Source organism: Salmo salar, chromosome 23, assembly GCF_965601325.2.
Source record: "Salmo salar chromosome 23, fSalSal1, whole genome shotgun sequence".
NCBI lineage: Eukaryota > Metazoa > Chordata > Actinopteri > Salmoniformes > Salmonidae > Salmo > Salmo salar.
The window spans coordinates 27012410-27029127 of record NC_138313.1 but is presented as its reverse complement, the minus strand read 5'-3'; the positions used below and the strand labels follow the sequence as shown (position 1 = coordinate 27029127).

Below are 16718 nucleotides of genomic sequence, written 5' to 3'. Positions count from 1 at the left end.
TGCATCCTCATCACATATCCCTCAGATTTATAGCTGTATTAATATCAATGTCATGCCCAGCCTGAATTGTGCTAGATCCAAATGGCTTGTCCAGATTCCCTGTGGGCACCTTTATATGACTTGTATTTTTAGCACACACCAAAGTACTTGATGATAACACACTTTAATATACTCTTTCCATACCGTGCATTGAATTGACTGCAGCACAACCAGAAAAAGGTTTCTGCTTCCCTGGATAAGTGTGTCTATCTGTCAAGCTAAATGAATTAGTAAATGCCTAGTGCGGTTCTCCAGCTGTGTGCCTGACATTACAGTGGAGCCTAGAAAACTTGCAGTCACGCAGGTGTAGTAACTGGCAATTGCTCATCTCTGTCATTCTCTGCTCCTTCCTGCAGCCTGCTCTGGCCTGGACTACCTTCCGCGTTGGCCTCTACTGTGGGGTCTTCATAGTCCTCGCTATCTCCTTCCTCCTCACTGGTATGTTCACACACAACCATGCTAATAAGGCCTTTTTACTGGGGGTTAGCTAACAGATAAAGAGGAAATGAGGCTTACATTTTAGACTTGGCATTAGGGGGAACTTAAGTTAGTTTTGCATACTGTATTGTACCTTCAGATATTTGAAGGCGAATGACATGATCGAATTGCTATTATTCTTTTTCAGGTGCTGTACTCATCCGGTATGAGAACGTGTGGCCTCTGGTGCGTATCTACCGCGGTGGCTTCCTGCTGATTGAATTCCTCTTCCTGTTGGGCATTAACACCTACGGCTGGCGCCAGGCGGGGGTCAACCACGTGCTCATCTTCGAGTTGAACCCTCGCAGCAACCTCTCCCACCAGCACCTGTTTGAGGTAAAGGAGAACCAGGAGATGCACAAGGACAATGAGAAAGAATCCAGTCAGACAGTAGTGAAAATAATGGAGAGAAGAAATCATCTTGTGTGACCACCAGAGCGAGAATGCGCTGAATAATGGAAATAGAAAATGGTCAATAATCAATACTAATCTGAAGACATACACTAGGGGTTTTTTCTGATCATATTTCCAAGGACAATGTGTATACTGCTTTATAAAGGAAATTTACTGAGAATTGGATAGTTTAATGCCTCTGTGTCTTCTGTAGATTGCCGGTTTCCTGGGGGTGCTGTGGTGTATGAGCATCCTGTCCTGTCTGTACTCTGAGTACACCATGCTGCCCATGCAGGTCAACCCTCTCATCCTCTACGGCTTCATGCTCCTCTTCCTCATCAACCCCTTCAAGACTGGCTACTACAAGTCCCGCTTCTGGCTGCTCAAACTTCTGGTGAGCTCCTTCTCCACTGGAACTACTGCATTATAATGATGATATTATATCAGTACAATGGAACCTGACTCAACTGGTGTTTGTGTGTGTACAACACTGTATTTGATACCTATCTCACATTCTATATTGTGTTCCATGTATTAGGCTTATCTTTTCTTTGTCTGATGTTTACTGGCTTGGGTGATGGGGGGGGGGGGGTAGGAGGATTATGTTTGTGTGCGAGAGAGAGGCCAGTGGGGTGAGGGATAATAAGATACAGGCATGTCCCTGGGGATGTGGCGACTGTGACTGTGCAATCATTACAGGGATGGATCCATCAGTATGCTGCTCCTCCAATCTTCCCCATCTCCCAAGCATCCCCAGCCCTCTCCAGCTCTGATTGGGCCCCACTTGGGCCTGTGCACCATTCTAGAGATGCCCACACTGAACACAGGCACTAACCAAAATCAAGGAACAAATCAAGACAGATTGCCTGGTGTGTTAGTTTTATGCAATGAATACATTTAAAATAATTGTTATCCTCTGGATGTCTTTGTATGATTGGGATGTTGTGGAGATCAATAAGGACATAGATTGACAGGTAGAAATCCTTAATTAGCACACATACAGTGTATTCGGAAAGTATTGCGACCCCTTGACTTTTTCCACATTTTGTTACGTTACAGCCTTATTATAAAATGGATTAAATCGTTTTTTTGCCTCATCAATCTACACACAATACCCATAATGACAAAGCACTCAGTACTTTGTTTAAGCACCTTTTGCAGCGAATACAGCCTCGAGTCTTCTTGGGTATGACGCTACAAGCTTGGCACACCTGTATTTGGGGAGTTTCTTCCATTCTTCTCTGCTGATCCTCTTAAGCTGTCAGGTTGGATGGGGAGCGTCGCTGCACAGCTATTTTTAGGTCTCTCCAATGATGTTCGATCGGGTTCAAGACCGGGCTCTGGCTGGGCCACTCAAGGACATTCAGAGACTTGTCCCAAAGCCACTCCTGCGTTGTCATGGCTGTGTGCTTAGGGTTGTTGTCCTGTTGGAAGGTGAACCTTCACCCCAGGCTGAGGTTCTGGCACTCTGGAGCAGGTTTTCCTCAAGGATCTCTCTGTACTTTGCTGTGTTCATCTTTGCCTCGATCCTGACTAGTCTCTCAGTCTCTGCCTCTGAAAAACGTCCCCACAGCATGCTGCTGCCACCACCATGCTTCACCGTAGGGATGGTGCCAGGTTTCCTCCAGACATGATGCTTGGCATTCAAGCCAAAGAGTTCAATCTTGGTTTCATCAGACCAGTGAATCATGTTTCTCATGGTCTGAGAGTCTTTTAGTTGCCTTTTGGCAAACTCCAAGCGTGCTATCATGTGCCTTTTTACTGAGAAGTAGCTTCCGTCTGGCCACTCTAAAGGCCTGATTGATGGAGTGCTGCAGCGATTGTTGTCCTTCTCCAGATAAACTCTGGAGTTCTGTCAGAGTGACTATCAGGTTTTTGGTCTCCTCCCTGACCAAGGCCCTTCTCCCCTGATTGCTCAGTTTGGCCGGGCGGCCAGCTCTAGGAAGAGTCTTGGTGGTTCCAAACATCTTCCATTTAAGAATGATGGAGGCCACTGTGTTCTTGGGGACCTTCAATGCTGCAGACTGTGGGACCTTATATAGACAGTTGCCTTTTACAAATCATGTCCAATCAATTGAATTTACCACAGGTGGACTCCAATCAAGTTGTAGAAACATCTCAAGGATGATAAATGGAAACAGGATGCGCCTGAGCTCAATTTCGATTCTCTTAGCAAAGGGTCTGAATACTTATATAAATAAGGTAATTAATACGTTTGCAAAAAATTCAAAAAACATGTTTTCGCTTTGTCATTATGGGGTATTGTATGTAGATTGATGAGGATTTTTTTGTATTTAATCCATTTTAGAATAACGTAACAAAATGTGGAAAAAGGGAAGTGGTCTTAATACTTTCCAAATGGTTTGGTACATAACAGGTTGAATCAATACTGCAGCTGAGACAATCTGGGGACTGGGTGAGGCTGCATAGTGTGGGTGCAGAGCATACAGAGAGATGGGCTGGTGAAATGTCAGGCTAGACCTGGAGGCAAGAGGGTGAGAGGATCATTCCCATTCACCCACAGTCTCATTCACAGACCCCAGATAACATAATCCAGGCCCAACAAAAACCATACCTAAAACACTAGTTAACCCAGTCTTATTAGACTATATTAAATCAAACCGCTACAGAGGCACTGCTCTTCAGCTGACCCGGTGCTGATCCCAGACTGTCATGTTTAGGGCATGTGTGGTGTGTCAGGTTGGATACTGTGTGTCTCAGCGATACTATTGCTGGTGTGGCAACAAGCCCTGTTGAATGAGATTGACACACTCCAACTAGAGCCTCGTTAGGCTTTTCCATATGTATCCACCAGTTAATTTACTGTAGGGAGACGCAAGGACTGCTGGTTGCTTCAGGGCTCATGCCCTCAACACGTTCCAGCTCATTTTGCTCTGCCTTCTCCCCTTCCACTGCTCTAATACCCTGTACATGACAGCCTCATTAGCTGCATGACAATGAGCTTCCTCCATGTTCAAGTCTTGTGTACACGGTTGGAGCCGAGGTCTCTGCGTTTGTCCCTTCTCTTTTGTTAATGTCTGTTTTGCCTTCATGTGAGACAAGCATGGGAGTTCTAGTAGTATTAGTATGCAGAGGTATACTTTAGACAGAAGAGTTGTCAAAGTTTTCCTAACCTCAGACTATTTCAATAAGCATTGCACCCCCCCTCCCCCCTTTCAGTGTTAGCATATGTATTTAACCCTGTGTCTTGTATGGGACTAATAAATCTGTCTGTCTCCCCAGTTCCGCGTGTTCACGGCGCCGTTCCACCGCGTGGAGTTTGCAGACTTCTGGCTGGCCGACCAGCTCAACTCTCTGGTGATTGTACTGATGGACCTGGAGTATCTCATCTGCTTCTACAGCTTCGAGCTCAAATGGAGCGACCGCAAAGGCCTCCTGCCCATGTTCAACGGTGAGTTGGATCACTGGCTCCCTTTAGGTAGGTACTAGTTATGGTCTAAGTACAGGACTGGGGTGAGATAATAGCTGAATGTATGTTACCTATATATTATGCTGGTTCATCAGCTCTGTTTCAACTCATTTATAACAGTGTTTTGTTTGGGAGATATGTTCTGAGTCCAAATGGTTTAGCTCGATCTGACTCCGGTCAATAGACACCGTTGTCCATGTTCAGTGGGGTCTGTCTGTTCTGTCTGTGAAATTAGTCATTCATCGTTCTCCTCAGTAGTCTGCAGCCTGACAAATCAGCAGCCAGGTAATTGATTGGAAACGTTTGGGTCCAGCAAGCCTCTGCCGAGTCCCCAACAACAGGATGTTCCGGTTTTCAGGCGACACTCCATCTTAACTCCTCCTCCACATTTACTGGATTGGTTGAACAGTGCAGAAGAGAACCTCCCCCGACAGTTTTTTCCCCTCTCGTCAAGACCAGTGTCTAGGGCAGCGGTTCCCAAACTAGTGATGCATGTATGAAAATGGGGTCACGGGAGAATTTCCAAAATTCTGAAAAAATACAAAGCATTCACGGGTCATTACGGAGAGGATTTGGTTCCTGACAGAAAGGGAATACCCTGCCGTCTCCCTCAGAGCATTAAAACTCATGGTACCCTTCGCCAGCTCATATCTGTGTGAAGCTGGATTCAGCAGTGCTCTCGTCTACATTAAAACCAGATATTGATCCAGGTTGGATGTGACAGCAGAGAGGAGGTGTGCACTGTTGACCACGCCCCCTGACTTTGAGAAGCTCCGACGCGACATGCATCAAGCACACCCATCTCGTTAGTGGTGGTGAGACGAGACATTATGTCAGACTTATTTGTAATTGACTGTCTTAGCCCCAAATTAAAAGTATGTGATCGTGAGTTGAGAAGACAATCAAAAATACTGTTCGATTTTTTTGCAATTGACTGCCATAACCCCAATTAAAAAAAGATAACATTGTCTGTTAATTACATCATTTTTTGGTTGGGGGTCATGAGAATTTTCAGATATCAAAATGAGGTCATGGACGAAAAAAGGTTGGGAACCCCTGATGTAGGGGATTTAGTTTCAGGTGTTTCTTTTATAGCTGTTACATTAGGGTCCAGCAATGTGACTTTCATGCTTATTAGCTGTCCACTCAGAGAGGGCTGCTACTGCTCTGTGTTTGGGAGGGATGGAGAGAGAATGACAATGAGTCTGGGACTACAGACATATATATATATATATATATATATAATGCTCAAAAAAATAAATGTAACTCCAAGTCAATCACACTTCTGTGAAATCAAACTGTCCACTTAGGAAGCAACACTGATTGACAATACATTTCACATGCTGTTGTGCAAATGGAATAGACAACAGGTGGAAATTATAGGCAATTAGCAAGACACCCCCAATAAAGGAGTGGTTCTGCAGGTGGTGACCACAGACCACTTCTCAGTTCCTATGCTTCCTGGCTGATGTTTTGGTCACTTTTGAATGCTGGCGGTGCTTTCACTCTAGTGGTAGCATGAGACGGAGTCTACAACCCACACAAGTGGCTCAGGTAGTGCAGCTCATCCAGGATGGCACATCAATGCGAGCTGTGGCAAGAAGGTTTGCTGTGTCTGTCAGCGTAGTGTCCAGAGCATGGAGGCACTACCAGGAGACAGGCCAGTACATCAGGAGACAGGCCAGTACATCAGGAGACGTGGAGGAGGCTGTAGGAGGGCAACAACCCAGCAGCAGGATCGCTACCTCCGCCTTTGTGCAAGGAGGAGCAGGAGGAACACTGCCAGAGCCCTGCAAAATGACCTCCAGCAGGCCACAAATGTGCATGTGTCTGCTCAAACGGTCAGAAACAGACTCCATGAGGGTGGTATGAGGGCCCGACGTCCACAGGTGGGGGTTGTGCTTACAGCCCAACACCGTGCAGGACGTTTGGCATTTGCCAGAGAACACCAAGATTGGCAAATTCGCCACTGGCGCCCTGTGCTCTTCACAGATGAAAGCAGGTTCACACTGAGCACATGTGACAGACGTGACAGAGTCTGGAGACGCCGTGGAGAACGTTCTGCTACCTGCAACTTCCTCCAGCATGACCGGTTTGGCGGTGGGTCAGTCATGGTGTGGGGTGGCATTTCTTTGGAGGGCCGCACAGCCCTCCATGTGCTCGCCAGAGGTAGCCTGACTGCCATTAGGTACCGAGATGAGATCCTCAGACCCCTTGTGAGACCATATGCTGGTGCGGTTGGCCCTGGGTTCCTCCTAATGCAAGACAATGCTAGACCTCATGTGGCTGGAGTGTGTCAGCAGTTCCTGCAAGAGGAAGGCATTGATGCTATGGACTGGCTCGCCCGTTCCCCAGACCTGAATCCAATTGAGCACATCTGGGACATCATGTCTCGCTCCATCCACCAACGCCACGTTGCACCAGACTGTCCAGGAGTTGGCGGATGCTTTAGTCCAGGTCTGGGAGGAGATCCCTCAGGAGACCATCCGCCACCTCATCAGGAGCATGCCCAGGCGTTGTAGGGAGGTCATACAGGCACGTGGAGGCCACACACACTACTGAGCCTCATTTTGACTTGTTTTAAGGACATTACATCAAAGTTGGATCAGCCTGTAGTGTGGTTTTCCACTTTAATTTTGAGTGTGACTCCAAATCCAGACCGCCATGGGTTGATAAATTGGATTTCCATTGATTATTTTTGTGTGATTTTGTTCTCAGCACATTCAACTATGTAAATAAAAAAGTATTTAATAAGATTATTTCATTCATTCAGATCTAGGATGTGTTATTTTAGTGTTCCCTTTATTTTTTTGAGCAGTGTATATATATATTTGTTTTTATGTAGTCATTTAGCAGACGCTCTTATCCAGAGCAACTCACAGTAGTGAGTGCATACATTTTTGTTCATACTTTTTTGTACTCGTCCCACATGGGAATAGAACCCACAAGCCTGGTGTTGTAAGTGCCATGCTCTACCAACAGAGCCACACGGGAGAAACCTGTGTGAGTCCAACAAATCCATTAATGTCCATCCTGGCATCCTCCCATTCCAACAGAACAGTACAACAGTTCTAGCTGTAAGAATGGTTGATACCAGAACCATATACACAATGTAAATATGGATGTGGTTGATAAATGTTTGAATGTTTATGTTGTTGTTAATTTTCTCCCCTGTTCCGACCAGGTAATTACACGTGCCATAGTTACTCCTACGGTCTCCGTGCCATCATCCAGTGTCTGCCCGCTTGGTTCCGTTTCGTACAGTGCCTCCGTCGGTACCGAGACACCAAGCGAGCTTTCCCTCACCTGGTCAACGCTGGCAAATACTCCACCACTTTCTTTGTGGTCACCTTCGCCGCACTCTACAGCACCCACAAAGGTAAGGAGACAACCAACTCTCTGAGCCAGTTGGACAGTCAGGGGAGGATCATTGGAAGTGGAGTTTTAGCAGATGTGTTATTGCGCTGTGGACTACAGACAGGGGTTTTGCTGTGATGGGAGGGGAATGTCAGGCTGAATGCTGAGGCTCAGACCATCACAAGCTGTATGAAGAAACAGAAATGTATTTTCTGTTAGTCGATGCCTCATTATAATACAAATGGGAAAGTACAAAGTTCAACATTTCAGTCGAGAGAGAGGGAGGATAACATTTAGTATCAAGGAAGTTAAAGCTTGTCATTAGAATTCAAGGCACTATTCTCCAGCTCCACAATTAGCCGCTGATTATTCTGATTCAGAAACGTTGTCACAAAAGAGGAAGTGTACAAAGACATCCCTTCAACATTCAGCCTTTCTGCTATCTCATCTTGGCTGCATAGATCTTTGTCCAAGTCGATAATCTCAAAGCAGTTTGCTAAGTGGTTTTTTTCATTATTTATATACATGTTCATCAACGGTCAATATATTAATTTGTGCAAATGCCAGCTTTTAAACCTCAGCTCCACCTTTGAAAATGGTAAATGTTATGTCACAGCATGATTTTTGCTTCATTTTTCAATATAAATTTAAATCAATATTTGTGTTTCTTCTGTAACCTGACTCTTGGTTTGGCTGTGGGTTTGGCGGCAGAGAGGAGGCAGAAAGGAGTCAGAGAGGAGGCAGAGAGGAGTCAGAGAGGAGGCAGAGAGGAGTCAGAAAGGAGTCAGAGAGGAGGCAGAGAGGAGTCAGAGAGGAGGCAGAGAGGAGTCAGAGAGGAGGCAGAGAGGAGTCAGAGAGGAGGCAGAGAGGAGGCAGAGAGGAGTCAGAGAGGAGGCAGAGAGGAGGCAGAGAGGAGTCAGAAAGGAGTCAGAGAGGAGGCAGAGAGGAGTCAGAGAGGAGGAAGAGAGGAGTCAGAGAGGAGGCAGAGAGGAGTCAGAGAGGAGGCAGAGAGGAGTCAGAGAGGAGGCAGAGAGGAGTCAGAGAGGAGGCAGAGAGGAGTCAGAGAGGAGTCAGAGAGGAGGCAGAGAGGAGTCAGAGAGGAGTCAGAGAGGAGGCAGAGAGGAGTCAGAGAGGAGGCAGAGAGGAGGCAGAGAGGAGTCAGAGAGGAGGCAGAGAGGAGTCAGAGAGGAGTCAGAGAGGAGTCAGAGAGGAGGCAGAGAGGAGTCAGAGAGGAGGCAGAGAGGAGTCAGAGAGGAGGCAGAGAGGAGTCAGAGAGGAGGCAGAGAGGAGTCAGAGAGGAGGCAGAGAGGAGTCAGAGAGGAGGCAGAGAGGAGTCAGAGAGGAGGCAGAGAGGAGGCAGAGAGGAGTCAGAGAGGAGTCAGAGAGGAGGCAGAGAGGAGTCAGAGAGGAGGCAGAGAGGAGTCAGAGAGGAGGCAGAGAGGAGGCAGAGAGGAGTCAGAGAGGAGTCAGAGAGGAGGCAGAGAGGAGTCAGAGAGGAGGCAGAGAGGAGTCAGAGAGGAGGCAGAGAGGAGTCAGAGAGGAGGCAGAGAGGAGTCAGAGAGGAGGCAGAGAGGAGTCAGAGAGGAGGCAGAGAGGAGGTTTTAGGTTGTTAGGAAATGAGACCATTAAGGGCTTTTCCTCCTCTAGTCACTCCGTCCGTTCCTCTAGTCTTCAGCCCTGTGGACCCTGGACTAATGGGCACTCTTCATTTCATATGCTGTGTGAAGACCTCTTTCTGAATGAAGAGGTAGAGTCCGGGTCGTTAAATGAGAAGGGATGGAGGGAATATCCAGACTACAATGCCCAGTTAACCTGCTGTCTTTCAACTGCGTTGGCATGGCTACCAAATCTAGAATTTACAGAATGTGAATGCACAGGGTGGCCATAGATATTTTAAGCATGTTCTCCATGGTCATTTGAATCTAAAGAGATAAAAAAATAAAAAATAAAACGATGAAAAAACATATTGAATTGTTCAGTCCAGTGCTCTTTATTGTTGCTAGACTGGTGGTGTCACAGTCTACAATATACTGTACATTTTAGTCATTTAGCAGACGCTCTTATCCAGAGCAACTTACAGTAGTGAATGCATACATTTCATACATTTTCCATACATTTTTTTTCCCCCGTACTGGTCCCCCGTGGGAATCGAACCCACAACCCTGACGTTGCAAACACCATGCTCTACCAACTGAGCCACACGGGACCACTGTATGCTGTTATGTCTGCTGTATAGGCCTACCGCCTGAAGTCTAGCCAGATGTGGAGGTGTGGTGCATCTTGGCCCCTGAGTTTGACAGTTCTGCTGTGACATACAGTAAATGGGATACATAGAGTTAGGCCTGGACCGGAGCACCCAAATTACACAGCATCTGTTTCACCAGCAGAACAGAACGCATAATGATCATCGGCCAGTATTGAATCATGTTCATGCCGTGCACAGCGGTAGTAAATTAGCATAGGAAATGCTGGCAGGGCTACCAGGATGTGTATAGATATGTCACCTCCATTGTACATCCACAAAGTAGTTTTCTGTTGTTGTTTGTGACCTCATTGAAACCAGTATTATACCACTACCACAGATAATTGTTCTCTACTCACGTTGCAATAAATGTATAAGGTGAATCGATGCAGAGGGTAAAATGTACCCTCCTGCTATTTAGGTATTACGATATAGTAAAGGAGTTGGATTCATGTAAATGAATACAGGTAAAATACTGAATTAGTGCAGAGAAGTATTTGGCAATCCTGTGAACAGATCAGTAAAGTAATAATAATCTATAAATACATCAAAGAACAATGGTGTTTATGCTGTCCCACTTGATGTTCCAGGGTATGTAGAAATGGGGGATTTCCTGATTTAGACTTTTGAATTTATAGTCCCCAGCACTACAGGATATTAAGCCTGACAGTAAGGCCAAAGACTTTATTCAGGATCAATATGGGATCTGCTCTTGTACAGTAGTAGCTTCACTAAATGCTGTTTTAGATGCAGGAGAGCTGAGCAGTCATGCAAATGTAAGCCCTTAGGAATGCTTTCATGAACTGCCCAGGCTGTGGGGAGAGTAATACTGCAAGGTTAGCTGGAACGAGTAGCATAATTCTGGTGGAAGGACACTCACTGACTGATAAAGTGTGGGAGGGACAATGGATCGGGTAGATTACATGGTCTAGGTGAGACTGAGACAGACAAAGAGGAATAATAGACCTTTTGAGGAAGTGAGAGTCGAGCAATAATGAAGATACAAGAAAAAGTAGAACTAGTGTGAAGGATCAGCGAAAAATCTGATATGAGAGGAGATTGAGAGAGGAGGAAGGAGAGCAGAGAGGGAGGGGTGGAGAGAGGGGTGGAGGCAGGGGGAAGAGGATAGACTAGCTGGAGGAGAGTGAGCTGTAATAACTTGCCTGCGGCGAAACAAATCTCTGGCGGATGCTGCTGGAATGGAGATGAGACCCAGGGCCAGGCTGGCTGACGGAATAGGATTTTATCACTCACATAGACACACACATTGTCTATGTACACACAGCGGTAGCTGCCTGAACCACTGCATATGAAAGACTTCGATTTAAGTCAACATTTTTCTCACACTCCCCCTGTCGGGGTCATGATTCCCACTGAACTCAGCCTCAACCCTGTTACAACCACACTGTCTCTGGGACATACTGCCTACTATGATCAGCGTCATATTAAGTTGTAGGTTGAGTTCAGATCTAACTACCAGTATCTGCAATAGAAATTCATATCAATGTAAATGATACTCCAACCACACAGGTAGTAATATCAGTCTACACAGACTCACTACCAATCTGCCATGTGAAATCAACATGTCACCTTCCCTGACTCAATAACCTTTATTTGTCTTGCTAGGAGTCCGTGTCTGATTGGATAGGCTCTGTGAGGAGAGGGGGGTGGAGATAGTGATGAGGCAGGCAGGTAATAGATTCTTTATCACCTGAACAGCAGTACCAGGCAGGCGGCACCGTGGCAGATAACAACCCAAAGACAGATGATTGCTGTTCCCGTGTGCTTATTAACACCTTCAGTGGGAGGTCTGCCCTGGCCCTCTGGCCTTATGAAGTGTGCCTGTCACTGCCACATCCCAGTCTCAAATGGCTTTTAACTGCTTAGGCGGTGGCTAGACACAAGTTACTAGTTACTAGTTACCCTCTATTGAGCTCCAGATGAACGACTAGCCACCCACACTAGAGCCTCTGAGGACATCAGATGGACATCAGTTCTACCGAGCCCTGGAGACCAACCAGAAGGCTTAGTGATGGAGGAGCGGTATCTTATATGCTCATTATTATAGCGTTTTGATTTCACATCTATTTGTAATTGTTTGTTGATGCAGTAGTTTGATGTTGTAAAGATGCTCCAGTTTTCCTTCATATTTCTGGATTGATGTGTTGTTAACTATATTCGACGGCCTTGAACTTGTATTTGCGTAAGTCTTCCATTTACACGTTTTTTGACACAGGTTTGTTCTACAAACTTCAATGAGTTTGTAATTTATATGTTTGCAATCCCAATTGCCGACTGTGTACACATCAGAAGTACTTTTTGAAAGGGGTGTCGTGGAAATTCTTACACAGGGACACTCGAAGTCAATCTTAATATGAATCATTGTTTATTGTCAGCTCGCTGGAGAGGTTCCAACCAACTCAATGCACTATAGTACATATGTCAATCAGGAGCTCTCCCTGGGCAGACCCAGCAGTTGTCTTATACACAGACAAGTTATATTTGCATGATTTAACATAATGAATGAATCATTACCGTTTTGTTTCATTCATGTGACTGACCAATACTGCTTCATAACTTGTGACAGACCAACACCTCACGAGGCTTCTTCTCTCTAAGTTGAGACCTTGAAACTGAGATATCTTTCGTTCGTTCTCAAAACAACGTCTGGGCGTGCTGCCAAATTGCAGCTACTGATTGTGAGGATTTGTTCAGTCAGCCACTTGCATGAACACAGAAATTGGTTTATAGAACAGCACATGAATAGAACACAGAAAGGAGTTATAAGAAAAGCACAAACATTAAAATTCCATTACGGTGGGGACATACACGACATGGACGTTTTTAGGATGAATCTCAGCAGGGAATGTTGGGGTAATGTGGGGACACGCTACTGGGTGAGGTAGTCTGATTCAGAGCCCACTGTCTGGGTGAGAGCAGGGCTGGAGGGACCAGTGTAATTCTTGGTGAAAAATGTCCCCTGTTCATTTCCTGGCGCCCTGGTGGCAGTAAGTGGGAGGCATTGACCATGACGGATGATACTGTCCCTGTCTGCTGTCTGTGTGGTCAGGTCAGACTGTGAATCTAACCAGTTTGTCAGTGAGCACATACAGACACACACACACACACACTGTCACTTTATGAGCAAGGTCCAAAGTCTCAGCTCTTGTGAATCTTGATTACTTGTCACATTCCTTAGTTAATGGGAACAGTAACATACACCAGCCTATTTGAAGATGCACAGTAGACTTACCCAGTGGATTTACCATAGTCATTTTCAGTTCAGTCAGTCAGAAATCTACACCTGGGTAAAGCTGGCTGGTGTGAATAGTTGTGATAAGAGGGGTTACGTAACATTGCGTCGTGATGTGTCTCCCCAGGCCTAGGTGTCCTGTTGCTGGTGTCGGTGTGTGAGTCTGTCACACAGTGTTAGGCCATACTCTCATTTATGTCACAGCGGGAGAGAGCTCTCTGTGAACGCTGGGTTCAGCCCAGTGCCTAGGCAGATCAGACTAGAATACCTCAGTCATCAATAATCCCCCAGGCATTTCAGGCTGTCAGTGGAGCAGCATGGGAGTGTGGCCTAGTCAAAACACATAGCTATGACACAGGGAAATGAACATGACACTGCAGCACAGTTGGTCACCGTTACCTTTGTTACTGGCATGAGCTCAATGTTCAAAAAGAAATTCGAACATAATAAATCATTAAATAAATATAAATGCACTTGTATATTTAATAAGTATTTAATGTATATATATTTTTTTTTACAAATATTTTTTATTTGTAGTGAATTGCCAGACTGAAGGACACAACAACATATATTTTCAAGAGCCTCTGAATAGTTTCCTAAGGATTAGCATGGTATTTTCCATCCGTGGTAATCCGTCTCAGGAAATGTACTATTTATGGTACAAGTTCTCCCTCTAGTGGGGATAGTGAAGACCAGAGACACATTTATCAACAAGCTGCTGTCCAAGTCTGCAGTACCAAGCAGACAACTTAGCTATGTTTTCTTCTTAATTATCAAGTTATATACAAAACATTAGGAACACCTTCCTAATATTTAGTTGCACCCTTTTGACCTCAGAACAGCGTCAATTTGTCGGGGCATGGACTCTACAAGGTGTCAAGTGTTCCACAGGGATGCTGGACCATGTTGACTCCAGTGCTTCCCACAGTTGTGTCAAGTTGGCTGGATGTCCTCTGGGTAGTGGACCATTCTTGATACACATGGGAAACTGTTGAGTGTGAAAAAAACAGCAGCGTTGCAGTTCTTGACACACTCAAACCAGTGTGCCTATCAACTACTACCATACCCTGTTCACAGGAACTTAAATATTTTGTCTTGCCCATTCACCCTCAGAATGGCATCCATATTGATTGAAGTGGATTTAACAAGTGATATGAATAAGGGATCACCTGGTCAGTCTGTCATGGAAAGATCTGGTGTTCCTAATGTTTTATACACTGTGTATGCAGAGCGATTGTTCAAAATACTACCGTTATACAGACTAATGATGGACAAACGTCTTGTTTGTGCTTCACAGAACAAAAGCATTCTGATGCAGACATGTTCTTCTACCTGCTGATCGTGTTCTCAGCCGTCAGCTCCCTGTACACTCTGATCTGGGACCTGAAGATGGACTGGGGCCTATTTGACCGTGGAGCAGGAGAGAACACCTTCCTCAGGGAGGAGATCGTCTACCCGCAGAAAGTGAGTATTTTTCACACACACACACACACACACACACACACACACACACACACACACACACACACACACACACACACACACACACACACACACACACACACACACACACACACACACACACAGTCTTCCTCTGACCTGATGACTGTTCTATTTTCCAGGCATACTACTACTGTGCCATCATAGAGGACGTGATCCTGCGTTTCGCCTGGACCATCCAGATCTCCCTCACCACCATGACCAACATCCCCTCTGTGGGAGACATTGTGGGCACAGTGCTGGCTCCTCTAGAGGTGTTCAGGTGGGTTGGAGCATCACAGTCTCTCTCTCGTGCTCTCTTTCTCGCTCTCTCTCTTATAAACCTCACTGTGAATCCACACACAGGCGTTTTGTCTGGAACTTCTTCCGTCTGGAGAACGAGCATCTGAATAACTGTGGTGAGTTCCGTGCCGTGAGGGACATCTCAGTGGCTCCGCTGAACGCTGACGACCAGACACTGCTGGAGCAGATGATGGACCAGGAGGACGGAGTCAGGAACCGCCAGGGCAAGAAGAGCTGGAAGCGCAGCTACAGCCTGTCTCTACGACGCCCTCTGATGTCCTCTCAGTACGAACCTCCTCTCTCTCTCACACACACACACACACACACACACACACACACACACACACACACACACACACACACACACACACACACACACACACACACACACGCGCGCGCGCGGCTAAGGCTAGGAGAATTTCCTGAAAACTTGACCTAAGTTTTTCCCGCTCAGGTCAATTGGTCAGGGAACCCTCAGGGTCCTCTGGGTTATGGCCATTGCCAGGAGTCTGTATATGGTGGGCTTGTGTTTGTCTGACAGTATCCATGTGTGTGTTCCTTCTCGCGTCCAGATCATCCAAGAAGGACACCAAGGTGTTGATAGAAGATACGGATGATGAGGCCTTCAGCTGAGCCCAGGGCACCAGCTCGACGCCCCCAGTGATCTTATCACTTCATCACAGAGCTGCCTCCCACACACACCACACACCACACACACACACACACACACACACACACACACACACACACACACCACACCCCCCCCTTAACTTACTCAAGCACAATCTCAGTATATGATATTGGTATAGATGAGGTGGAATTACACACACCCAGTTCTGAGTTGTTCAGACCAAGAGGGATACACACAGGATACACTCCACATATTGGAGAAAAAAAACACCCAGACCTGGGGTTTTCCAATGAGTACTTTTATTTTTACGCTCTTAGTTTTCTTTATGTTAATACTTTTTAGTTTGTATATTTGTTTTTGTAGTTCTTTGCCATTTTTAAAGATGTAATAATAGAGAATAAACAACTGTTTACATGCATTTAGTATATCAGGATCAACAGGGATAAGACATATTAATGAAAAAGAGTAATAATAATAACCAACCTGAGCATGGACTCTGGAACATTAACCACAGCATATCAACAACACCAACTGGTTTCAACCTGTTGCTTCTTTTTCTACTCTGCGTTTTGGGTTGGTTTTGTTTATTGAGTTGTAATAATGAAGTCGGTGTAAAACCCTGGCGGCACTTGCAGGAAAAGTGCATTTCATACAAACAAACCAAAACAACTTGTTCAAAAATATCATTTGAACATATTTGAGTCTGTTAAAGTTGCTTTGTATATTTGTTCATGTGCGTTATTTGGATGTCAGAACTATTATGTACCCAATGTATTATTTAGAAGAATGACAATAGCTTGAGCATCTGTGCAATGATATTGATGTGTTTCTCAATGGTGGGAATGTTGTTAGACTTGTGCCATGCTTTCTAGAAGCCTTTGTTGTCGAAGAGTACAAACTCTTCAGGTGGCTCATTCTCCCTCTCATACGAGCTTGGCCCACAGATCAGGTAGTCAGCAACACCTTACAACGTCAAAGTTATCTAATTAGCTCATGGCAAGTGCCCTTTCACGTGCAAAACTGTACTTTGCCTTTCTGCCAAACGTGTTATTTTAATGAATGACGTTCGCTGGCGTAGCATCAACCATCTAGCTAGCCTGAGAAGAATGGTCTG

General features: G+C 45.6%; 1 protein-coding gene across 2 annotated transcripts in view; it reads left to right on the top strand.

The window, feature by feature from the left end:
• The window catches only part of LOC106584313 (solute carrier family 53 member 1), a 103420-nt gene extending 87755 nt beyond the window's left edge, over positions 1-15665 (top strand). The window contains exons 7-15 of one of the 2 annotated variants that reach the window (XM_082968006.1): positions 396-477; positions 665-852; positions 1124-1303; positions 4153-4348; positions 7524-7718; positions 14489-14655; positions 14814-14953; positions 15037-15258; positions 15546-15665. In XM_082968006.1, coding sequence (XP_082824132.1) covers positions 396-477; positions 665-852; positions 1124-1303; positions 4153-4348; positions 7524-7718; positions 14489-14655; positions 14814-14953; positions 15037-15258; positions 15546-15606 — 1431 coding nt within the window. In that variant the 3' untranslated portion in view covers positions 15607-15665. The remainder of the gene's footprint in view (positions 1-395; positions 478-664; positions 853-1123; positions 1304-4152; positions 4349-7523; positions 7719-14488; positions 14656-14813; positions 14954-15036; positions 15259-15545) is intronic. The other variant, XM_014169421.3, reaches the window with a different exon arrangement.
• The last annotated feature ends 1053 nt before the right edge of the window (positions 15666-16718 follow it).